This window comes from Endocarpon pusillum, assembly GCF_000464535.1.
Source record: "Endocarpon pusillum Z07020 unplaced genomic scaffold scaffold1719, whole genome shotgun sequence".
NCBI classification, from domain to species: domain Eukaryota; kingdom Fungi; phylum Ascomycota; class Eurotiomycetes; order Verrucariales; family Verrucariaceae; genus Endocarpon; species Endocarpon pusillum.
Window position 1 is genome coordinate 487,818 of NW_006916062.1, and position 24,764 is coordinate 512,581.

Consider the following 24,764-nt stretch of genomic DNA (forward strand, 5'->3'; position numbering starts at 1 on the left):
CTCCCTACAAAGTAGTACCCTCCCAGCATCCCACAGCCCCCTATACAAGGCCCCTCAACCCGTAGCAGCCTTCGCCTGCTCAATCACCTCCCTCGCCTTAGCAACATCAGGATCACCCTCTGGAGCTGAAGCCTGCATGCTGAAGTCAGCATCGCATTCACACCCCAATCCAACAACGCCTCAACCCGCAAAGCCAGAAGTGAGAATGAATCGAAAAGATCATACCAGCAGCGCCTCTAGGTTCGCCATCCCCTCCACGATCCTCTCCCTCAGTCTCGGAAACACGGCTTTCGTCTCCTCTAGCGCTTTTCTCTGTCGCAGCGAAAAAGAGAGTGGAAGGTCAGCATTGGCCATACGGCTCTGACTAGCATTCATACCCCAAAACCCAAATTCGAGTAGTTATCAAGTAGGAGGATAGACAAACCTCCTGCTTCAACAAGAACTCCTGGTTCCCTCTCTCAGCCTCACTCTCAGCATCCTCCTCTCCTCCTTCTCCGTTAATGGTCGGCTGTGCGCTTTCGAGCCGCTCGATACGCTTCTGCTGCATCTCTAGCTCCGAATGGTAGGATGCTTCTTCTTTGACTAGGCGTTGGAGCGAGGATGTTGCGATGGCTAGTGGGGTGGGTTGTGGCATTGTAGAGAAAGATAACTATGTCCTTTTACAGATATGTAGAAAGAATCTCAGAACAAGGGATCTTGAAGTGAATGTTTTGGAATCAAGGAGAGGGAATGGTTTGTCGATGTTTGGTCAGAGAAGTGATAGTCTAGCTTTATGTTACGTTACGAGCACTTTGATTAGTTCGCTGGGACTTGAGATTTGCCAAGCTTTTCCATGATAGGGGAAAGATAGGGGGTTCGGAGGGCTCTGGCTACAGCGCGAGATTGGATTTAAAAACCAGCTGGCTAGGAGGGGAGCCTCTCCCTGTCGACTCTTGATAATATTTCGGCGGAACTGAAGTCAACCTCGAAGGTCATGACGATTCATGTCGCTCCTAGATTAGCTTCGCAGCCCGCTTGACAGAACATATTGTAGTGTCTCTCTCCTTGTCTGATTACAAGGCAGTCAAGAAAAGAAATTCAGAAGCAGGATCTGTGCAATGTATGCTAGCAAGGAGCTGAAATTGCCAATGTATTATGCGCTATCCTTCTTGTTCCGGACAACTTGGTCAAGAATCGCTCTGGGAAGCTCCACCTAGTAGAAGGTTCGACCTAAACATAGGAAAATTTCGCCGTACAAAGCAACGCAGGCAGAAATAAAAAAGAGTCTACGCCAATTAGATAAACTGAATCCGCTATGGAAAGGCGACCTGTGATCCAGATGACATCCAGAACCACTTAGTGAATTCCATCAACACCGTTCATCTTCGGTTTTGTGGACGGAGTGTACTCTGGTTCATTGTTCTTGCCCATGGATCCCACCATCCAGCTTGGAGGGGCGATCCCTGTCTGATCGTTGATCGTGGAAAGAAGAGGAGGAAGAGATTGGAAAAGGTTTCTGATCGGCGCAGTGGAATCGCTGCTGCCAGCGTTCTCTCCAGTGTTCCATACAGTGATCTTGGGCTGGAGGCCGTTGATGGCCTTAGCATTGGCCAGGGCTAGTCTCTCGTAGGTGTTGTTCTGGAGCATCATGTATTGTAGCAAGCCCTGGGGTCCCCCCATCACCTCCGCCATGCCCTTGTAGGCCTGAGCTACAGCAGCGATACCCTCAGCTTCTTTCTTCTTAGCATAGAATGCGGCGTCTGCTTCCTTGATTTGTCTGGCATATACTGCTTCCGCATCTTTTAGCTGGCGGAAGTAAGCCCCTTCTGCATCTTGGCGTTGCGAGTAGATATGGGCGTCCGCAGACTTTGTTTCGGTGTAGAACTGAGCATCAGCTTTCTGCTGAGCAGTCTCCTTGGCAATCTTGGACCTGGTGACATCGGTAGCTCGGAGACGTTCAAGTTCGGTTTCTGCCTTCTTCTGCTCGACGTCCTTCTGAAGCTCGGCATCTTTGGCTTCTGCTTGCCGTTTAGCCCTGATCTGTGCAAGGGTTATTCCCATGTTGAGCTCCGTCTGGCGATTGGTGAGCTCGGCGTCCGCTTGAGCCTTGTCACCACGTCGTCTAGTGTCAAGTACAGCAGTTTCGGCTTCGATCTTCGAGACTTCCTGTTTCGTTCGGCCTTTCTTCTCCGCCTCGCCTATCTCACCTCGCATACGTGCTTCGGCAACATCGACCTTTGCTTGATTCGAAGCGCCTTCATGTGCCTTACGGCTCAGAAATGCAAAATATTCCGAACCTGGAGTGTCCTAAAACAGGTTGTTAGTCCAAGCAGACGCACTTGGAGGCGGCAAGCCCATTGTCACAATCCTACCTGCAGCTCCTTGACATTTGCATTATAGATGCGAAGACCGAATTGAGTGAGTCTAGAGAGCCATCATCAGGCATGACTTCATCGAAGAATTTGATGTGGTTCTGCACTTACTCATGTTGCACGTTGTCAATAACCTTCTGCTTGAACATTTGTCGTTCTTTGAAAATCTCCTCCATGGTCATGCTAGAAACAATGACACGAGTTTCACCCTCGATGATGCCCTTTACAATATCTTGAACATGGTTACGTTTTGTCGGCGTGATTGTGCCCGCACGGCTGGCAGGGCTGCCACCATTTGGATTGCCTGAGAGAAGTAGAGCATATTTCTTCAGCGCATGCAAATCGTTGTCAGGGCCAATTGTGAAAACAGCAGGCAAGGCGAACTGCAACTTTTCCATCGTCATAGCTTGGAGATTTAGGCTGAAATCGAAGGGCGAGATGGAGATTCGGGTGCATTTCTGCCATGGCTTGATGAGCGCTTTTTTGACAATGCGAACATCATCGATTCTGGCGCCGGTGAGCACAAGATATTCGTTTGGCTCGGCAATGCTGTACCACAGGGTTCCCGTCATTATGAAAGGTTGAGTTAGAGATACTTGATGGAAGATGGACTGGGCCTGAAGTACGTGCTTGGATGTTTGGTACTGTATGTAGTTATGAGATGGATTTACGGTGTGCGAGCAAACATATATACAACAAACACATGAGGGTGTGTATAAGATGTGAAATGCCGCGCCACGGTGAGGCCAGTTATGAGAACAGAATTCGCCTGGCCTAAGAGGCCGAGCTTTCAACAATCACCAGGCGGTATTGCGGATATGAACAACCCTGTGTTGGCTAGCTAGTATTGACAAGTAGGCCAAGGAAGACAGAGCAATGTCTTCTGTCAGCAACAGCTGATGAAGATGCGAGATTAGGCCAGTGAAGAAAGTATGGCTGACTCTTGTTGGCGTGACAGGTTCCTTGTGCGAAGCATCGCAGGATATTCAACAAAAATGAAATAGAAACTATTTAGCTTTTCATGACTGGCCATACTATGCTGAGTCGAGTACAACCCCGCTTCACAAGCTCGTATTATCACGCACTCTGCATCATATAAGATAGGAAGACAGGGAGACAGGTAGTACAGTTGGGGGGCTGTAAAAGTGGCTAGCTCCAGTAAGAATCGTGCTGTACTGTAACTAACCTGGGGAATGGCCTCAACGGATAGCACTGCCACTGCTATTGGCAGCTGGTGGTGGGGTGAACTGGATATGGATGCCTCACAGTGAGAGTCAGCCTTGACCGTGTCGTCTGCTAATAAATAAACTGAACCTCTTTGAGAAGAGTCGGCATGTGAGTCCGGCGACGGCGCCAGCCATCACCAAGGTTTCCTAACTCACCCACTAAGGCTCCTGTTTCAACACCTTCTGCAAATACTCAAAACCGTTGCATTCTAGATATTTGGGCTTAGTCCTTGTCGCCTCTGCACAGCGCTATCTGCAGGTCAAAGAGAGATATCAAAAATAAGCCATAAGAGACTATTCACTGGCGTTTCGCTTGAGCATGTCAATTCTCACTTGTACTTCCGTTTGATCCTAACGGTCCTCTGATCTAAAACTAAGAGGTATACCCTCTACCTTATGTCGGAGAAGCTTGAATCTGGGGTTGACCACAGAGCGCCCCCTTACGAAGCCTCATCAACACCTCCACCAGCATTTTCTGAGAGCAAAAATCTATCACAACCAAGCCTCCATTTTCAGCTTACAACCGCTCGAAGTGGTCGCATACTTGACCTTATCAAGTGGCAGATCGAGCCTCTACTGTATGCTGAACTCCTCGAAGGAGCCACTAAAAGAGTCTTTGTTGTCATTCCAGCAAATGTCTTGGCCAAACAGCCTGACCTCGCAGCAAAAGACATAGTCAGTTCACAAGATGTCGAGATTATCACTTTGATCCGGCTCGATGGCCCAGAAAACAAGTCAGCCTTCTGGCTGCAGCCGGGCGTCATCCAGGAACTGCCATCACGTTTACGAGAACGCCTTGCCGCATCCGGTCACAAGGTTGAGCCCGCTCCCATGGAACCCATAGAGCCACCCCAGGGAACATCGACACGGGATGTTCAATCGCAAAGACAGGCTTCACCCTCTTGGCTGATCAGGCAGTTCGGCACGCCAGGTCCGCAGCACGATCCCACTGCCACCACTAACTATAGACTCGGCTGGAGGTCTGAGAAGGAGAATCTACCGCAGAGGGCGCTGGCGCTGGATGAAGTGCGAGTCTTGGCTACTGCCAGGCCGATCTCCTTTCGTGTTGAGACTGAAATGGGTTTGCTTGATTCTTTCACCGGAACGGTTCTGTGGCTCGAGATTGAAGTGGGCACCTGAGTTCGATGAATGCGGACAGTTAGCTGAGAAGCTTTGTCTTAAGGCTAGCCAGTCTATCTATACATTATATTCATATCATCCAAATATCTATATTATAATTCGAACCCTACCTGTCGGTCCCTGGTGGCCTCCATAACAGGTTACAAGTATTATACTTGTTTCTGCATTATACAGCGACCATAATCATATGGCCCGTGTTGAGAACTGGCCGCTTCATAGCCCCGCCGATATTCTTTCAGCATTCCTCGATCCAAGTACAAATGATCAGATTCCCGACATCCCCGTAAGACCTCAAGACACTGGACACATGGCAAACCAAATGCTGAGTTGCATACTCCTAGCACTGGGGTTGCGGACTGACTGATCAAAGCTGTGAAGCAGCTACAGCCAAGGTCACACATCGGATGGAGAGCGGACCCAGGAGCATTAAACTAGATGGAGGGTAGGTTCTAGCATGAGAGAGGAGTTGTTTTTACCAACGTCTTGTACATACCATCATCAGGATCTTCTGAGTCCAATTCTACCAGAAACGGAAGAGCTCTACCATGTTTCGGTCTTGACGAATCCAACATATATGTATCAACTGTCATGGCCATATATTCTCTTCTATATCCTCCGTGATATTATCCAATCTCGCACCAGGATAGTTGCTAACGAAGGATTATACAATGAACGAACTAAAGCAGCCACCATAGAGAAGACCCGTTACCGGAATCGCTCATAGCAAGCTTTGGGCTTGTGGAGGAGGACTACGCAGACAATCCGGTTTGACACCTCCTAAGGTTAGGCTCCTGTACACTAATGACAAGGATATCCCCTAGTTTCAGCTTCTGGTTGTTTGCATTTTCCTCAACAAGACTCGAGGAGAGCAAGCAATACCTCAGGCACGACGCTTCCTCAGAGGATATCCGGATCCCGAACTCTTGTCAAACGCGTCTTATGAAGATATACAACCCTATTTTGCTAAGCTCGGGCCTTTCCGCCAAGCAAACTGGCTCATTGACCTAGCAAAAAAATGGCTCTTGAACCCGCCGACAGCTGGAGTCGTACATCAAAAACGTTCAAAGAATAGGCAAGTACTAGAATCAGAAGTAGTCCATCTAACAGGAGTTGGGAAATATGCGAGCGATGCGTGGAGAATAGTCTGCAAGGACGACTTATATAAAAGACCTGGTCACGACCACAAGGACCCTGAGTGGAAGAGAGTTATAGTAGATGACAAAGAGCTTGTCGCCTACCTGAAGTGGAGACGAAATAAGGAAGAACCCATTTCGGGATTGCTTTTAGGCCCAAAGCAGACATTGGAGGACGCAAGTGATACGTACGGTGACTATTGAATTCAATCGGTTGTGTATTGAAAATACAGTGAGGAAGCTATAAGTCGATGCTTCTGGTATGGTACTGGATCCTTTGGACGTTGGTGGAACTATGGCTATTCCTCGACGGATCCTTTTCACATTAGACGCAGCCAATTGAGAGTGTATGACTAGTTGCAGCATATAGTCCTGCAAAGATAGTTGAAGGTATATAGCGTGCTAGATCATGGTCGAGTTCCGATCCAGATAGCTCGGTTTGATGATGTGAACTGGATGAAGACTGTAGCTAGTGAACCTCCCTTATAGAACAGCGCTTGAGATGAGGAGAATTGTGTCGTGCCTTCATCTTTGTCCATGCTAACCGCTTATGCGCAATGAGCGTTCCTCAAGACCCGAGTGCCACAACTCAACACAAGGTCTAACCAGCACGATACTTGCCAGGTTTCCTTGATAACCTTGTGCTTCCGCTCGTTGGGCCGTGGGCCGGTCTTGATATTGTGCATTACACGACTCTTATGAAAGTTTGGGCATATTATCCCTCACGAGTTTGGCAAGAAACGATGTTAGGAATGGATCACAACAAGCACTGGAGTGATATGTTAGCCTTGATAAGGTGCATTGGGATACTAACCAATGAAATGATTCAGTTCTGTGGTCTCCTTGGCGTGCACGGCGTCAGGACTGAAGCACCCTCTTCTGCCACCAGGTATCGAACAGCTTCTGAGATAGAGTTGAAAAGCATGTTGTTCTGTCTATTGCTAAGCCGTTGCACTCGTAGATGTATGTGCAAAGTTCGCCCTATGATCCAGCAAGATTTGCGCCGAAATTGCATTTAAGATGGACCAATCAAACGCAGGCGATTAGCAGGGATCAACTGCAGAAAGACTGGCCAATAGGCGCTCTCACAGTTTGACAGATCCCGCGCTTGACAGAATCTGACAAGAACCAGGTGATCGAACGGTGAGATGATGACACCGGGCACAAGTCTCAAACAAGCACGATCATCTCACCGCTGCTATATAAAATGGCCAAAACAAATAGTGAGTCGTCCCGAAGCTCCGGCAGGGCGTCCATAATAAAGGAGCGACAAAACTCGTCGGATGACGGCATGAAACGATTGCAAGACTCATTAACCCATCCGAATTCCCGGAAAAGCTTCACCTCTGTGAGGAAAGTGATGACATCTACCGGAATATGCTCATCACGAGCGGAGGTTCTGGGAGATTTTGATCGGTCTTATCAAGATCTTCTTATTCAAGGAAATGTCGAAGAAGTAGACGAAGCCAAAGTGGGAGTGGGGGTATGGAACAGACGTGCCACGGGTGTGAAGCATGTATTCATGCATCCCCACTTGTCCAATTGCACATTCCGCATCTGCTCTGAAGAAGTGAAATACATTATTAACTGATCAGCAGCTAAGTCCACACTAGTCATCCTGTCAGTAAGTTCATATGAAACTCTGGCTGATTGTAAAGCTCCAGGTTCCCAAGCTGCATACTGTGAAATGAGAGCTGATATGAAGCAGCTCGATTTTACCTGGTCGGGGTTGCAGTACCTCATGGGGAACCGGAACTAGTTTGGGACACGTTGGAATTCCCGAAGATGGCTGTGGACAGTCGCCTGGGTAAGCTGGAGAGCGTCAAAGCGGCAAGACATCATATGAGACAGCCAACCAACGTGCCAACCAATCGATAGTGAAAGGAGTTGCCACTGCTCGGCTAGTCGACTGGTCAAGGAATACGACGCCATATCTCTCAACCTTGGGACGGGTTCCCACGGCCGCGCTATACCCAGGCCACTCTCGAATCGTTCCTAAATTAGTTACTCAACAAAACGAGTAAGTAAGCATACCATGGGGAAGGTTCAGGAATACTCGTGACACTGTCGTTGCCCAACCGTGACAAGCGCAACCTGTACACAGCTTTAGGTCAATATCCACTGGTTTTCGACCGCATGAGCAATTTAATGTTGCAAGCATGGGGATCGAACCACGTACTAAACATCAAATTTTTTTTCAAAAACCTTGAACTCCGAACCATCAGCCACATTAGTTCTGTGGTGATGGGTCAGGAGCTCAGGAAAAACCCCGAAGGATTTTTTGGTCGATGTGTTAATGAGCAAATTGCCATTGTTAACACTGTTGGTACCTACAAGTCACACAGATCCGGGTACGATTCCGATTACGATCTGCTATATAGTGACAGCTTGGACGATGCTAACCAACTACACCATAGGCCCGAAGTTGAAAGTGCTTCCGAATAATAAAATATAAACCTTATTTTTGTGTTTTTGTCTGAGTGGTGAACACACCTCATTTTCTATGTCACACGGATAAGAACACATTCAATGGGCCGGCTAACTGCGACAACTTCTTACCAATTACAGATGAATTGTGACGTTACGAGCCCCGAGGCTGCCAGGAAGCCAGCCGATATCTATGCAAAGAAAATTCTGATGGCTAAAACTTGCAAATCCTCTTTAGAGCGAAGTGATGCAGATGTCACGCCCCTCGGATAAGATACACACCAGATACGACTTTCATACTACGATGTACAGCTAGCTCGAGGTCACAACAAATGTACCACGTTGTCAACAGATCCCTGCATAGCTTTCCCTTCTGACAAGTCATCTGCTAAGGCCTTGATCTCTGGTGCGTGATGATTCCGAGGTTTGGATAGCTGGAAGCTGGAGTGGTATACTAGGAATCCTGGTAACTGAAGCCCTCCTTTCACCTCCGTCCGGTCAGCAATGCAAAGCAGCCAGGAATGCGGCCTCTGTGAATTTCTTTGCTGAACTTCACAAAGGACTCTCAATTGAGAGCAGTACAGAGGCGTTACGGGTGTATTGAGTGGTAGTTTGAATGTGGAAAGATTCATGAATGGTGTCCAGTTGAATACAAAATGAATTTGTCTATGGACGACTCGGAGGATTTTAGATTGGCAGTGGTCACCTCGTATTGAAGTGATGAAGATTTGCTTTCCTCAGAGCTTGCTGGTTATGCTACGTCATCTGAGTGTCAATACTGTTGATACTAACTATCTAGTACGGAATGTTCAATTCGTGCAGCCTTGGGCCAGAAACAAGCTTGGAATTTGATTTCTACCGACTTTTCGCCAGCAAGATCGTCCTTTTCAGTACGTAATTACATAGCAGTCTTACAAAGCTGACTCCACTTCGACAACCACCAAGACAACAACCGAGATGCGGCCGCCCTATATTCTCAGCAGACGAATCATCGAGCAATACATGGAATACCATAAAATGCCACGCAGGATCTAGCCCCAACTTTACTTGTGTTTCCAAGTGGCATTCATGTCTTCTGAGGCTTCCTCAGTTGCGTAAGCCCCCTGTGTTATTGTGATTCTAGAAGTCACTTCCACTACCAGGGTCAAAATAAACAGATGGCGAACATATCATGAGAGAAAGCTGACTCGTATTCATCAAGTTCACTCCGATTATCGTTTGGAAAGAAGGTCCAGCGAGCTTTGCGCTTACTTCCACCATTTGCGCATTTACAAGAATCTCAATTTGAGTCACGGGCTGCGGACAGAGACATGCATAGCGACCCATGCCTATTTAGCATACTTGGGTGTGCTATTTCAGCACGATTATCTATGAGCACGACATTGCTGCTTGGCTGCAAGTCCTCTCCTTTCATAAGCGCCGACCGTGGGCCTGCAACTCCTACTTTAGCACTCAAAAACAAGTCTCGAGAGCTTGCTGAGATGCTATCCAGTATGATGATACAACTTACAAATGCCAGATTCAAGTGCCCCTTGTGGGATCAGAGTGTGTACGATTACTAGTACTAGCACCCTATCCTGCTCACATGCTTCCCAGCTCGCTGGTCACTGGTGCATTTCCATCCCGGAACTTTCTATCACACTGCTCGGATACGTCTCCATCCGACATCATGGCGTTCTACATTGCAGCGTACTCCCAAACACTGGATCGAATGCCGTTGACACTAGTGGTTGATCGATGTCATCTGCTCCGTACTACGTTACAGCCGGCTGATAGAGTCCGTCATAAACGATCATTGAAAATAAGTACTTGGCCGACTCGGAAGAATCGACCAACCACGGGAACGCAACAGCGAAGTCAAGGCCTGGACCCAACACTTCCCCACAATTTCGCCTCTCACATAAGTACTCTGCAAGGTCCGGTTCCTTGGCAAAGGGGGCGAAAACCTTGTGCGGAGCTTCAGATGTTCTGCAACATTCAACCTAACGTGGGGGCAAGCAACTTCCACCGAGTCCTTGGCATCATTGGCTTCATCATGCATAACATCTTGGTAGGGCACTCTGGGCCATTGGCCAACTACACTGGGCAGCAAGCGACAGTTTGTCCCTTTCACTAGGCGAAGGCTCCGAACCGCATTGACCAGCACGTTTCTATCTTGGTTGATGTTACAAAGAATCATCAGCTCCGAACCAATCTATTCAGCAGGAGGGTAGAACCATTTTCTCTTAACCTCAACCGGGTTCGTGTGTCCACTATTATGAGACTTCCGAAAGAACAAGAACACGACTTGAACGGGGCCCGTTTTCCATGTTGGCGATGTCGCACAGCCCATTGCTCATTGAAGGCAACTCTTCTCATAAGATAGGGGGTGGGCATCATATATCAGAGGGTACAGTACTTCAATAGCACGTTTCTACTCATTCTTCAGGTTGATACCAACTCGTGGTTCTGCGCTGCTTCAGGTGCCCCTATTTTGTAAATCCCGGCATATCGCTTCTTGGTATTTCAGATCATTTCCTATCATTCTTGGGTCCAGGCAGAGACGCCTGACAGCTAATAATAGGGAGAGAAGATCTTGTTCGTCAAGCGAGTTCAATACCCCACTGTGTACCTGATGGCAGATCATGAGCTTCAATGAGGCTGGCTGCTCTCCAACTAACCTGAAGCTTCGTGTTGGATTTTGTTTGTAAGAGAAATATACGGGATATCGAGGAATAAGAGAAGATCTCCGTCATGTTAAGCGAAGCTAAAGAGCAATTGCAGAAGGGAGAGCAGATCATAACCTTCATGAGTTACAAAGTCTGCAATATACTTAGAAGCCATAGGCTACTTCGCACGGTAAAGGGAATATTGACTCGAATTCTTGCCGTCAGAAAAGATATAAATATGTGTTCGCTTTCCCCCATCTGATCTCTCATCACCAGCAATCCAAACAACGACAACAACAATCTCATACATCATCGCAAGCAATCAAAAGCTTTTCATCACGTCTGCCCTGCCTTCACTTGTACGTTTCCTCATTGGTCCTTCGGCTGGATATTATGTATTCCGTCTAACCCTTACTGATATCGACAGCAGCTACCACCTGCATCTTCTCTTCTTGAGTCCCTACGCTTCCCTCAACGACTTCAGCTCAAGGTACCTTGTCCAGGCTCTCAACAGTTGATCCTCATTCTGACTTCAAGCCGGCCAACAGCCAACATGAAGGTTTTGTCCATCATCGCCGTCCTGCTGCCCGCCATGCTTGTGACAGCAATCCCGGTAGCGGAACCGGTGGCAGAGGCAGGGGCAGACACAGGCATGGATTTCGTCTCGGCTGGAATCGAAGCTCGTGATCTGACTCGGGCTCAATGCAAGAGAGCTTGTGATGTTGGTGCCGACGCTATGCAGAAGTTCTGCCGCTTGACCCCCTTCCACATTCGACCTTTCTGCTGGGCTGCAGCAACCGCTATTGAGTCGCCTCTTGGCCAGCGAGCGTGCACCTCATTCTGTGACAACTTCTTCTAGTTGGGGCTAAAGTCGGCCAGGCCACACTTAGGTAGTCACAACAGCTTTTACTGTCAGCGGTGGTGTCTGATCTGGACCATTTAACTGGTTTTGTTGCCTCTGACTTGCTTATATAGTTGACTAGGCCTAGGAAACTCATTGCTTCATGAAGTTTTCCTGCTGTGTACATGTGACTGGTCATTATCTACGACGGACTCTATGTTGGGTAACGTAAGGGGACTTGTCCTTGGACCTCGTATCCTGATTCCTGAAGGTATCTCGCTATTTCACAACCTCTACTGTTCCTGTACTCGACCCCATCTTGCTAAGTTCTCTATTTGAATCAACCAAGATACAAGCCTGCAAGATTGAGCGGGTCATTCGCCAACACTTACCCCTAGATAGGACTTTTCGTCAGATCAATTACATTAGATCTTGTAAGAACAATAAAGAGAAACGCGTAAAGGTGGAAGATCTGCATGCCGATATCAAACCAGCGCCTCTTATGGATATTGATTACCTTCTCGGGCATGCCTGGGGTTGATACGCAGTTTGACTTCGGCTGCGCCGCGCCCTGAATCCTGCCATCTCGCCAGGCATCCTCTCACCTTTCCGAATGATGCTACTGGGACGTCTGGGGTCTCCTCTCTTCCTCGGCGGGGCGGTGGCGCCTGTCTGCTGACGCTGACCCGCCTGCTGCCTCGGTGCGACCTGCCTGGAATCGGATGATGTAGAAAGAAGGCGACGTGCCTCCAGAGGATAGTTTTGTCCCTCCCGCCTCAATACCATATTGTTGACCTTCTGAGAGGGCCTATTGGCCGCGTTTAATATGCGTAATCCCTGCGTTTCTGCTGCTTCTAATTGGTCAATTTCCAACGCAATTTCGCTTCTAATTTCGCTGTACGGTACAGCTAATTGTACATAAATCTACGCTCTCTACCCCCGTAGCTATCAATCAACTTGCTTCTCTACGCACTCTGCACAGCAGGTTGACACATATTCATCACCAGTGGCGCTGGAATCATCTGCATCCCAACTGGTGGCTCTATCCGCTCCGGCTTCCGCCTCGCTCAAGATGTTTTTTGTCTTTCAACGGCGTCCCTCATCAGCGTGTTCCCTAACAGCACAGTGCCATGGTGGGGCCTTGATCTCGTCCCCAAACCCGGCTGTTCTGCACATGATTCTACATTGATCGCAAAACGCGCAAGTAGAGATTGGTGGTCCTTCTACAGCTTGTCAGCCGATACCATACTTATCCGGAGCGGCCAAGCCATGCATGAAAAGCGGAAGACTTTGCCCATCACCGGCTTGCATGCACACGATTCATTCACCAAATCAGAGAAATGCCTATGCATCATCCGCTATCGCATGGAAGGAGACCCTCCGACCCAAGAACGCGGGCTGGGCCTTTCCGCCTTCTCCACCGACTAGTAGTTACTCTCATGCTTCCCGAGACTGACTTACAGTAGTTAGTGATCAAAGCTCCACCGCCTGCGCACAAGAGATACGCAAGGCCAAAGCAAAGCAGATCGCCTCGTCCCCAGCGCCACACGCCACTTGAGAGCTCTAATCACAAAGTCCGACGCCTCTAGAACAGCGGCTCTGAAGTATGCAGCTCCTCTGATTCGACAGGTCATAGCCAGCGAAGAACAGATATGATGCGGGAGTACATGAAGACAACCGAGGCCTGAGGCCAGATGGAGCTGGAATCTTGATCGGCGCACAAGAATCCCTGGCCCTCGCGGGAGAGAGGGGAGTACTACCTCTCGATATTTGTGGGATCATGGGATTGGCACAACGAATAGGTCTCCATTATAGCGGTCGGTATATATCAAGCTTCGTAAGACCATGCTCTGCTTAGACTGACAGCAGTAATCTTGGGGAAGAAAGTGGGAAGGGTAGGGAAGGGAAGGGAATGGGGCCATGGTGAGAGCGGCCATGAAGCAGAACCGGGAAGATTTAAACACAATTCCATTGAGGGTCATATACAATCAAAATTCGTGAAGGTTCATTAAATTCATGTTAAGTAGATTCGTAAACGCATCCGCGAGACCAATCCAATCATGGGGGAGGAAAAGCATATTCTATCGTAAAAAAAATGAGAGAAAGGAAAAAAAGCGAATGCAGAGGTCGTGATCTCATCCAAAGCCTAACTATTTTTGTTTCCAAGCCATAGCCCTCAATAGAATATCCCATCCAACTTCAAAGCAAGGAAAGAACGTAACATAAGGTCGTAATAAGCGATTCATTACCAGCAAGAAAGGGAAAGAAAAGTTCATCGCCTCCGCCTGGCGCCTGCATCGTCGTCACTACCACCAAAAATTTTCTTGAAATACTTCCCACCGGGCCCCTTGCCAGAAAGGAGATCTTCGAATATATCGGCAACAGCATCATCTCCCCGCTGAGGCTTAGGTCTGCCTTCTTTATCAAAACGGTCAGGCAGAACGATGGTGGTATCGGAACCGGTTGGGCTAGGTGGTCTGTCGGGGCGAGTAGCAGAGGGAGCTTCGCCATAATTTCTAGAAGAGCGGCGTGGACGAGCGTGGTTGTGTTGGTGGTCGTCATCATGGTGGTGGTGGCGTCGACGATGTGATTTTTGATGTCGAGCGGATTTCTCAGGGTCAGACTCGGTTTCGGAAATGGGATGGTGGGTAGGGTAGCGTTTATCACGGCCGTCAGCGGTGGACTCGGAATCATCTTCCGCTTCGTAGCCACGATTGCTTTCTCCTCTCCGTTTATGTCTTCTCTTATCGGGACTTGAGAGTTGTGAGCCGTCGGATCCGAGGTCAAATGCCACATTCTTTGGTGCAGGCGGAGGCTGAGAGCTTGATCGCGGCATGGACGGATTCTGGAGCGGCGGAGAGGGAACGCGAGCTTGATTTACACCTTTAGAAGACATCGTTATTAGCATTATTGAATCTGACTCAACCAAGTACTCATGGCGGCACGGAGGACGTACCATCCGGAAAGGCGTGGCGAGGCTCGCCAGGAAAGAAATTGCCATTTGGCGGAGCACTCACATTTTCATCCCCACGACCTCGAGGCAATCTAGGATCCCCATTGCCACCGGATGCGAACGGCGTTGCGGGGGGGAAGCCTGCGCTTGAAGCTGAATTTTGTGGAGGATATGCTGGGTTGATAGGGGGTGGGGCCCCTGGTTGCTGCGCATAGGCTGCCGGATTGTAACTTGGCTGCGCAGGATAAGGACCTTGCTGTTGATAACCAGCCGGGGGTTGCTGCGGAGGATATAGCGGCGCAGGAGCCGAGCCTGGTGGAGGAGGTAGTTGATCATCAGACCGATAATATTGGTTAGGATTTCCATACGGATCGGCTGAGGAAGGAGGAGTGGGCGTATAGCGCCGCTGGACTGGGTCGTATTCATCCTCATAGGGGTCTTGTCCTTGTCCATGCCCATGCCCATACTCTTCTTCATAGCCTAAATCTGCAGTCAGAGAGGTATCAGCCAATTATGGGTGTAACATACGTCTTCGCGCTTTTTCCGCCTTCTTCTTCTCCTTTCTCTTAGCATATTCGGTCGCTGCAATGCCTCCACCAATAGCTGCGAGAGCCGGGGTTGCAATGTCCCTGGACCGGCTTCTATTATGTCTGTGATGTCTGCGTCGTCTACGATCATCAGAGCCCTCGCTACTTGACGGACGTCGATCACGGCTGTGGCTTCGTCGTGCCTCTCTATGTGCGCCGTATGCAGCCCCAGCTGCTGCTGCTGGTACCATTGCTTCGTTATGATATGGGTCATGAGGAGCAGGACGGCCGTAATAATCGGCTTGTGGGATGTTGCCATACATCGGGCCATTACCATACTCAATGAGATTTGGATCGCTAATACTTCCACGTGGTGCCTCACCATACGCAGACCGTGCATGGCTACGTGATCGTGACCTGGATTTCCTTCTCTCAGCAGCGATGGCTGCTTCATCCTGCCTGTTGGCTTTGTTGCGTTCGTAAATCCCAGCAATTGCCGCACTACCCAAACCAGCGGCTGCTATAGGCAGACCAGTCCGAATCCTGCTGCGAGAACGTTCATTGCCTTCGCGCTTGCGTGACTTGCTGCGAGCACGCTCGATAAGACCTGCAATAGCGGCACCAGCAGCCCCAGCTTCGGCAATACGTTTGTTGCGGTGAGCGGGATTGCGAGCATCATCAGTGGCCTCCGAGGCTGAATGTCTTCGTTGTCTCGACCTGCTGCGACGGTCTTCGGGTTCATTCTTGTTCCTCCTTTTAGCAACGGCAACGGCTGTACCGGCGGGAGATTCAGAGCGAGACTTGGAGCGGCTGCGGCTGCGACTGCGGTGACGTCGTGAACGACGACCACTCCTTTCAGATGATTCCGAGCGCTCTCGTCGACGGCTCTTGCTGCGATGTCGGCTTCTGGCTCTGGAGATTGCGGTAGCACTAACAGCTCCCAGGACGCCCGCACCAACGTCCTTTCCCAGTCTTGCAATAGGACCCGAGGTCTCCTTCCCTTGGCTCTTCTTGTGATGGCGCATGAGCTCCGCAGCACCAAAGCCCGCAAGTGCACCTTCAGCAAGATGTCGACGATGGTTCGGGCTTTCGCTTCGGCTGGTCTCTTTGACCTCTTTGACCTCTTTGCGCACATAGACCATGCTCTCATCACTATCAGAGTAGCGAGAACGACCTCGAGAACGTGAACGGCGACGAACGCCGACACCAACTTGAGAGATGGAGTCGCCAGGGCTAACCTCCCTCCGGGCGTAGAAATCTTCTTCTCTTTCGACTGATCTGGGGTCCCTCTCCACGGTCTTCTTCTCATAGTAGAATTCTTCCTTCTTGGGCGGCGATGGTTCTCTTCTGGAGATCTGCCTCTCCTCGATTTCTGATCGGTGAATCAAGGCGTAGTCATCGTCGCGGATTCTTTCACGGATAATAATGGGTTCATTACGGATAACGATGGTCTGGGGTGCATTTGGCTGAGCGTAGTACTCGGCGGTTCTTGAGTACTTCTGCAAATCTCCAAAGTCTTCGCGGGAAGGAGAGATGACTTCGTAGTCACGAAACTCTTTTCGACGATCCTCGTATCTTTCGACTTGGAAATTCTTGTCACGCTCAAATCCGTCCTTCTCAGCGGTCCGTCGAATGACGAGCTCTCTATCAGTCACGGTTTCTGGGGGTGGTGGAGCTCTGTATTCTCGTCGAGGAGGCTCGTCGATCTCTTTGGTGCGACGGATGACGATATCATCCTCATAACGGGCATCTGGCACTCGCTCGACTCGCTCGCGACGAGTGTAACTGGCTTCTACCCGTTCTGGTCGAGGCTCCGGTTCTTCTCGCTCCCTCCTCACTATTCTTGTCTCTTCGACACGAGCTGGGGGGTCCCGAGCACCGTAGCGCCTGCCATCGAAGGTGGTAGAATGAGCATCGTCATCAGTTACCCTGTATCGCTTGACGGTGGTGTAATTGCCTCCGCGGTGAGAAGAAGAAATGCTGGATCTCGAGTCATCGTATCTATCGCGCTCTCGCTCTCGCTCTCGCTCACGTTCTCGCTCACGATAGATCACCGACATGGTGATAAGGCTAAGGTAGATTCTTGGCTTGAGATTCGGGTCGTAGGTTTGAGCTAGCCTTGATAAAAGACGGGTGGAATGGTCGGGATCAATGAGATTTTAGTCATCAGCAAATGAAAATGATGTTTTAAATTTGGCTTGATGGGCTTGATGGACTTGAAGCAGAGGTTGAAAGTGAGGTCGAGAACGATGTGGCTGGAGGCAGTTAAGTTCAACTCTAGAGTGGGATGATGCCACTTGACACCTCTTTGGGCGGAGTCCTAACTATTCTTTTTTGGCCCCTCACTCCAGTTTGAAGGGCAAATCGGGCGCAGGAGATGACCCCTGCTCCCTGTTCCACGTATTCTGTGCCAACACTTCAGCCGTTGGCACGCATAGGTTGAGCCAATAATATGCTGCCTACGAATTGTGGAACGCCTCGAATGTCAAACTCCGCAACACTCGCCCCAGTGACGTGTTTCAAATTCTACCGTGCAGCCTGAACTTCAGCTGGTCATGGAGCGCAGCGTCTTCTAGAAGGAAGTTCACCAATTTATGAGCCTGTCCACCTTGCGTGCCTATTCCCGAAGGGCTCCACATTTGAGAGGCGCAAAGCAATACGTCAGGTGATTAGTACGCACGCTTATCTATCACCTAAAAGGGTGTATGCAATGGTGCCAGAGGTCACCTACCAACCAATAGTATCAGGCCTCGATGGTTGCAAGATCATGTGAACCAGGGCCGTATTATGAAGATTTGTGAAGACTAAGCAGCGAGTCAATGCTCTGGTTGCTCAATTTGTTGTACTGAATTACTCTGCTGTCATAGTATCAGTATAATTGTTACTGCTAAGTAATGGTATACAGCCATCAAGAAAGGCTTTCCAGTATGGACCCAGTCTAATCAGAGTATGACAACGCCTCGCTTGTGAAAGCAATTACTAACCACATGCTGGTGACCAATCTATAGCCCGAGCTTCCAGTCTCAGACCCGGGGGTATCTTGTCGCTTGCATCTGATCATTTCCGCAGACAAAGGGGAATCGTAACAGGAGTTTTATGGGTAGCAACGTACACATGTAAACTCCTGCTGAATGTCGTATATACTTGCCCTCACTTCTCGAGCAGATCGAGGTCTTCTGGTGCGTAAGCTGCTTGAGAACCCTCTGCATCCTTCGCGCTGACCTTTATTTTCGATCTCACAGATGCGGATCTCGTTTTGGACGAAAGAGGTAACTGGTATTTAACAGCACCACCAATAATCAACTCAAAAGGATGCTGAATCACCCTTTCCCATCTCGCGGATCCGCCTTCTTCGGTCTTATTCCCCGGCTGGGTGAGTCGAATCTCGCCCAGGGACGACATGTACTGCCTTCGAATGGGAGAAGCTTCAAAAACAAGAGGCGAGTCGAATTCGTATATTCGTCCTAGCACCATGGTTTGGGGGTCGGATCCGGGATCTTCAATGGGATCGTTCCCTTCGTCAACTCCATCAGCGCTTTTGAATTCCTCTCTGGAATAATCGCTGGTCTTTCTCCTTCGCCCTTTCTTTCTAATCGATGAGCCAGACATGTGTTGTCGCCATTCAGCAGCAGTTCCGGCAAATCCACTTTTGGCGAAGATGTCGATATTCAACTCGCTGACAGTGATCGCAAAGAGATTGGGGTTGATTGCCCGTACACTGAGATCGAGCATGAGCTCTTGTTCGGTGGCGAGAACGTTCTTGATCTCTTTGATTGAAACATCCATTAGGGGTCTTGATAGTGCCATAATGAAGCTGCCTGCGCCCATGCACAGGAACACAAACAGAATCGTGACGAAAAAGCAAGCACCGTGACGTGAGAAAAAGCTCGGTTGCTGATCTTCAAAGTAATCAATTTGCCGCAAGCTGCCATTGTTAGTCTTTCTGGCATGGCGAGCCCGATTGACTCTAACTGATCCGATCAGAGGCATTCTTTCGTCGTCGGCAACGCCTTCGTCTGCGTCATATGAGTAAGCTTCCGCTTTTCGAGGGCTTAACGTTGTGCGGGCTTTTGCGAAGTGGGTGCTATTAGGATAGGTTTTCCCTGTCGGCACACGTGGCGATGAAGGCTTATTGGCTTGAGTAAAGGGAGAATCGCCATCGAACAGGCCTGCATGGCTTGGACCGCGCGAATGTCGACTAATGTGATGATGTCTGGGCGTGCTGACCGCTCTGCCACCTCCTCTGCCAGTGCCTTGGCTGCCGTAGTCGCCATCCAGGTTGGCGTTGTAGTTTGCAAATTTCATGCTCCGTTTACCCGCGACGCTATGCTGGCCGTCCTTCCCGGTTGACTTATTGCGGCCACCGTACTGATCGATGGTGCTAGCTAAAGAGGTTGCGCTAGGGGTTCTTGAATGATGGCGAGCTGAACGAGGAACGTAGGGCTCTGGTGGATTTGACTCGTAAACAAATGTCTCATCTGAGTCGGAAGAATTCGCTTCGTCCACCGCACTGGCTACTTTAGCCTCGAAGATATCTGCCTTGGAGGAGACTAGGTTTCGTTAGCATAGAACAGAGAAGGGCACCGAATCGCTACGTACTCGTTCCAGTGTTTATTGACGTTGGCCGACGAGGATTCTTTTTCCTCTCCTTTTTCGGCTTCATCGTCTCATTGCTGGCTTTCAAACGAATACTCCCGTTGACGTCAAGCTTTCCAGAAGCCCCACGATCGCCAGTCACATTGAGTGGTGCCTGAGGTACAGAGCTAACCGTCTCGGTCTCAACAGTCATACTGCGTGTAGGCGGCTCACCAACTTTGTTTTTAGTAGGTACCAGATTTGTCAAAGATCTCTTGGCTAGATTCGAAATGGGTTTGCTGCCAACTGCGTTGCCTGGCTTCGGCAAGGTTTCGGCTTTCGTTTTCGCCCCTCCGCCATCACTCTCGCTCTCCCCACTCCCTTTCGCTGCCTTGGACTGAACAGCCTCCTGTGGCTCATCGTTTTGAGAGTCTGCGTATTCTTGTGGGCTAGATACAGTAGACCGCGCAGATGGTGGTATAATAGACGGTGTATCTGGGACGCTGTTCTCTGCAACAGTTTCCAAGGTTGCAGTAACGCCGCTGACGCCACGAGCAGGTGTCTTCAGAGGCGTACGTGATGTAGCGTTGTCTTCCTTTTCTGGTAAAGGTTTCCCAACAGTTATGGAAAGGTCAGGAACAGATGCCGACAGCCTCTTTTGTGATGAATTTGGAGCCGCCATTTCGTTGTCCTGCTTTCTAACTGGATGTATCGAGTTCCGTTGCGCGCTTGACGGAGGCGGGGACGTCAATCTGGGCGAAATGGGCCACCGTGGTGTCGAGTCGGTAGACTTCGGATTGCGACTTTCAAATGCAGTGTCTATTCCAGGTGATTGTGGCAGCAGCTTGTTGGCCGATAATGCTCTCTGAACAGCAGCTGCTGAAGGGATGGGGTTCGGGAAGACGTTAACGGCATTGCGGGTAGGACTCAAATCTTGACTATTCTTCCTTGACCTTGAGGTACCATGAGCCGGTGCCTTGAACTGCGGTCGAAGAGGAGACGCTTCTCGGATCGGCGGTCGCTCCTGGCTAGACGACTTCGAGCCTGAGTTATCCAAGGAGTCGGGAGGTATATTGCCAGCTCGACGGGTTGCATGTGGTTGGGGGCTAGATGCGTTGGTGTGTTTTGGACGCTCCACTTCATGACGGATGTTCGGACTAGTTGGTACAGTTGAGTTTGTGTCGCTGGACTCTTCCCGTTGGACAGAGGCCATTGCCTTCGTCAAAAAATATCAATGCTGCGTGCAGAGGCCGCGGAAGAGGTAAAGGAGTTGTCAGGGAGGCCTTGCTATGAGCGTTCGTCCGTCTGCCTCAGTATTCATTAAAACATGATCCATGGTACAAAATGTAGTTTGTTGGGTTGATATCAGACCACTACTGCATTGTAAGCTCTGTAGAAAAGACCCCTCACCTCCCAACAGCGAGGAGAGAGACGAGTGGGATGTATAAGGAGTGATACTACGTGTGGCGGAGAACAAGGGTTGAAGGTTTTCGCGGGAGTTGTGCCTCAAAAGACCACCAAGACCGCCACTTTTTCCCCTGCCCGAAACGTGGCTAATTGGCCGAGCGATACGAGAGTCTTTCCGGGCCAGGAACGTTTGACACACGATAACTTTCAACCCTGGGTAAGAAATTGAACAACGCATATCCAACAGCATGACTAGTAGGTCTTCGGTATCACATGGTGAAAGAGCCAAATGTCATCCCAATGCGCTTGCTAGGCGGCTGTTTGCTATTGCGGAAACCAAGCAGACCAATATCACCGTATCTGCAGATCTGACGACAACCAGAGAACTTCTATCGATTGCAGAAGGTAGGACCTCCTTACGGCAGTGCTTTGCAATTCTTTCCCCTCTCAGCCAACTGACTTTCATCTCCCCCTGGACTTCTATTGTAAACAGCATTACCCTCCACCCTGCCCTTGCTAGCTAACTCCGGCTCATTCGCAGCCTTGGGACCCTATATTGCTGTTTTCAAAACTCATATTGACATCATCTCGGACTTCACTTCCGACACGACTGATCAGCTACAACGAGTGGCCGAGAAGCACAATTTCCTTATCTTTGAGGATCGCAAGTATATCGATATCGGTAATACTGTTCAGAAGCAGTACCGTGGAGGAGCACTGAGGATCTACGACTGGGCGCATATCATCAATGCTAGCGTGCTTGCTGGCGAAGGCATAATAGATGCACTTTCTCAAACCATTGAGAATGGGGAGGAGCGTGACAGAGGCATCCTAATACTGGCAGAGATGACCTCGAAAGGGTCTCTGGCAACAGGTGAATACACGAAGGCTTCTGTCGAAATTGCAAGGAAACATAAAGAGCACGTGATTGGATTTGTCGCAACCAGGCAACTGTCTGCTGACACTAGAAGCGATGAAGCTGTGCCAGGAGAAGATTTTCTCATCTTTACCACCGGCATCTCCATTTCCAGTAAAGGTGACGCGCTTGGCCAACAATATCAGAGTCCTGCGAGCGCGATGGAACGAGGGGCAGATTTCTTGATTGTGGGACGTGGCATTTATTCCGGAAGCGATCCTGTTGCCTCAGCAAAAGCATATCGCGACGCGGGTTGGAAAGCATATCTATCGAGGTTGGAAGGATCAACATGAGCATGTAAGAAGGTGCGAAAATCACCATTGCAGAAGCAAATGCCTGGAAGCCCATACCTAGGCTTAATTGAGCTCTACGCACAACCTTCGACAACCGGACCGATAGCAGCATTTACTTGCTGCCCAGAAACCAGCTTAGACAGCTTGATTTCACAACCTTACCGCAGCTCCCTAAGATCAGCAGATAGGAAGGCCAGGTTGAGCAAAGCAAAGCGTCAACAGAGGCCTTCATACAGAATTTGCAGAATAATTAATGCAGCTTCCCTCAAGGACAGTGTCAAAAAGTATTCTGGTCCTAGAGGCTTTTGAAGTTCCCGTCTCCTACTCTTGCCGTAGTCAATGCATTCAAACATGACTATCACCTACCTCACACCTTACTCATATACCATAATGGACAATTTGAACACTCGACCCTTGCACAGAGGCTGCAATTATAATCCTGAAATCAAGTCTTTCAGTGCTAGCCCAGAAGGAACGTGTGTGGAAAGGGCAAAGAAACTCAGTTGGGAACCAAAGAATGTCGAGTGAGAGAGCAGGCGAGAAGCAGGCAATCTATATTCTACAATTAGTAGAGGAAGGGAAAGACGAGTCTGGCTTGACACTAGCCGCTGTGCAGGTTACAAGAAGACTGTTCGTACACAATTATGGCGCTTCTTGACACCGGTAGGCAATCTAGGCAATGAACCTTGCTAACTCAAGAACATACAACAGCTTTGGTTCACAACCAATTGGGTCATTGTCTTGTGAAGGCGCGAACCGAGGTTTCCATTTTCAAGGCAAGTTCGGCGTTTGAACAAATCACCTGCCCAGTGTCCATATTCCCAAGATGTTCTGAAGCACCGTTTGGAGGAAGCAAAGGCTTTTGCGGCCACAATGTGAGCATTTAGGTATAACTTTGCAGACTAAACCTGGGCAACAAGGTTTGTCTTCATGTTCATATTCTTATCAGAAAGAGGTTTGGCTTCTTAACTGCGATCGACGGTCATGAATGCTCTTCTTACCATATTCTCCTAGACGGAATTCTTCCATTTCTGCATGAGCCCCCTTTGCCACCTACATGTCGATGTGGATATAGGCACTCCAGTCGTTGGACGACGCGCCACAAGAAAGGGTGAGCTCGAAGCTCGTTGACACCAAACAACAAGAATTACAGCACAACCTTCGGATTGAAGTCTTGGACAGCAAATGCTGACTTCTTCGATACACACTGTAAGAAGAAAGGGTTGGGCTCGGACTGCTGGTAGGGTTGGAAATGATTTTCCAACGGTCGCCTATGTCATGACAGTAAGTCTCCTTGGTCATCGAGCATAACTTGGATGTCGACGTCGGCTTTCTCTGTAGTTGCTTCGATTCAAGGGAAGGCTCAGTATGACCAAATTTGATTGAATTGTGTCCCATAGACCGCAGAAAGAAGTCCATCAATCTGCTCACTGGGGGTTTATTCTCAATACAGATTAGTTGAAACTGCCATGAAAAGATTGTGCTCGAGTAGCGAGAATCACGTTGTTGCAATCAGCAGGAGCATAAACTCATTCTCAACTGGTCTGATGGTATGACTTAGAAGCGTAGCATGGAGATTTAGAACCGTCCCTTGCGACTGTGGGCATGCCGAAGTGTGGAACCAATCCTGTCAGTGGCCCTCGGGCCGAAGCTTGGCGCAGAAATTTATGGGACTTCTCAGATCCCCTTCCTCTCCCCCCCTTCTTCATTCCCCTATTTCTCTACCAATACTCACTCAAATCTAGTGAACAATGGATTCTGAACGGGGAAATAGACGACGCGTCTGCCGAAAGTCTTATTCGATAGATCCTCCTTCTCCTGCACCCTTGCGAACGCCAAAAACGATGCTCGATACGCCGCGCCGTGCGCGCCTCCTTGCTGATGCACGCCACACAGCTGGCAAAATACCTCGTACAGAGCTATTTAAGATACATAATGTACCTAAATCAACTGGCTATCGAATCATTAAAGAAGCAACTGCGCGCCGCAGTAAGAGGATACACAATCGAGGCCGAAAACGAGTACTTGCTCCACATGAGTGCGAAGCAATTGAGGCCGTTGAAGATGCTAATTTTGGCTTTGCTTCGTCAAGTCATTTGAAGGTGGCAAGGACAATTGGTATAACTAATGGCTGCGAACGTGTAATTCAACAGAATATGAAGGATTTTAGTGTAAAGACCTATATAGCCGCGCAGAAAAAAATGCTCTTACAATCACATATTAACGTCCGAATTATATAGGGATTTGAGCGTCGATATTGGTAATTGGATCAGTTTCTGAAGTATAGATGGTGTGATGAGTCTCATTTTGCTACTTGCTTACAAAGA

The 24,764-nt window shown here is 49.2% G+C and overlaps 7 protein-coding genes across 7 annotated transcripts; 3 read left to right on the forward strand and 4 right to left on the reverse strand.

Moving 5' to 3' along the window:
- Positions 1–54: 54 nt before the first annotated feature.
- EPUS_00990 (uncharacterized protein) lies at positions 55–634 on the reverse strand (the record flags this gene model as incomplete). Its single annotated transcript, XM_007802548.1, has 3 exons — positions 55–132; positions 226–360; positions 425–634. 3 exons carry the CDS (start codon positions 632–634, stop codon positions 55–57), a joined length of 423 nt encoding a protein of 140 aa, XP_007800739.1.
- A 701-nt stretch (positions 635–1,335) lies between these two features.
- EPUS_00991 (uncharacterized protein) lies at positions 1,336–2,923 on the reverse strand (the record flags this gene model as incomplete). Its single annotated transcript, XM_007802549.1, has 3 exons — positions 1,336–2,286; positions 2,352–2,403; positions 2,463–2,923. 3 exons carry the CDS (start codon positions 2,921–2,923, stop codon positions 1,336–1,338), a joined length of 1,464 nt encoding a protein of 487 aa, XP_007800740.1.
- Positions 2,924–3,973: 1,050 nt separating this feature from the next.
- EPUS_00992 (uncharacterized protein) lies at positions 3,974–4,717 on the forward strand (the record flags this gene model as incomplete). Its single annotated transcript, XM_007802550.1, has 1 exon — positions 3,974–4,717. One exon carries the CDS (start codon positions 3,974–3,976, stop codon positions 4,715–4,717), a length of 744 nt encoding a protein of 247 aa, XP_007800741.1.
- A 6,761-nt stretch (positions 4,718–11,478) lies between these two features.
- EPUS_00993 (uncharacterized protein) lies at positions 11,479–11,784 on the forward strand (the record flags this gene model as incomplete). The annotated part of the gene is made up of 1 exon (XM_007802551.1): positions 11,479–11,784. One exon carries the CDS (start codon positions 11,479–11,481, stop codon positions 11,782–11,784), a length of 306 nt encoding a protein of 101 aa, XP_007800742.1.
- Positions 11,785–14,038: 2,254 nt separating this feature from the next.
- On the reverse strand, positions 14,039–17,306 carry EPUS_00994 (uncharacterized protein; the record flags this gene model as incomplete). Its single annotated transcript, XM_007802552.1, has 3 exons — positions 14,039–14,649; positions 14,723–15,199; positions 15,248–17,306. The coding sequence occupies 3 exons, from the start codon at positions 17,304–17,306 to the stop codon at positions 14,039–14,041; spliced, it is 3,147 nt and encodes a 1,048-aa protein (XP_007800743.1).
- Positions 17,307–18,396: 1,090 nt separating this feature from the next.
- EPUS_00995 (uncharacterized protein) lies at positions 18,397–21,034 on the reverse strand (the record flags this gene model as incomplete). The annotated part of the gene is made up of 2 exons (XM_007802553.1): positions 18,397–19,796; positions 19,846–21,034. 2 exons carry the CDS (start codon positions 21,032–21,034, stop codon positions 18,397–18,399), a joined length of 2,589 nt encoding a protein of 862 aa, XP_007800744.1.
- A 442-nt stretch (positions 21,035–21,476) lies between these two features.
- On the forward strand, positions 21,477–22,437 carry EPUS_00996 (Orotidine 5'-phosphate decarboxylase; the record flags this gene model as incomplete). The annotated part of the gene is made up of 2 exons (XM_007802554.1): positions 21,477–21,633; positions 21,722–22,437. The coding sequence occupies 2 exons, from the start codon at positions 21,477–21,479 to the stop codon at positions 22,435–22,437; spliced, it is 873 nt and encodes a 290-aa protein (XP_007800745.1).
- Between the last annotated feature and the right edge of the window lie 2,327 nt (positions 22,438–24,764).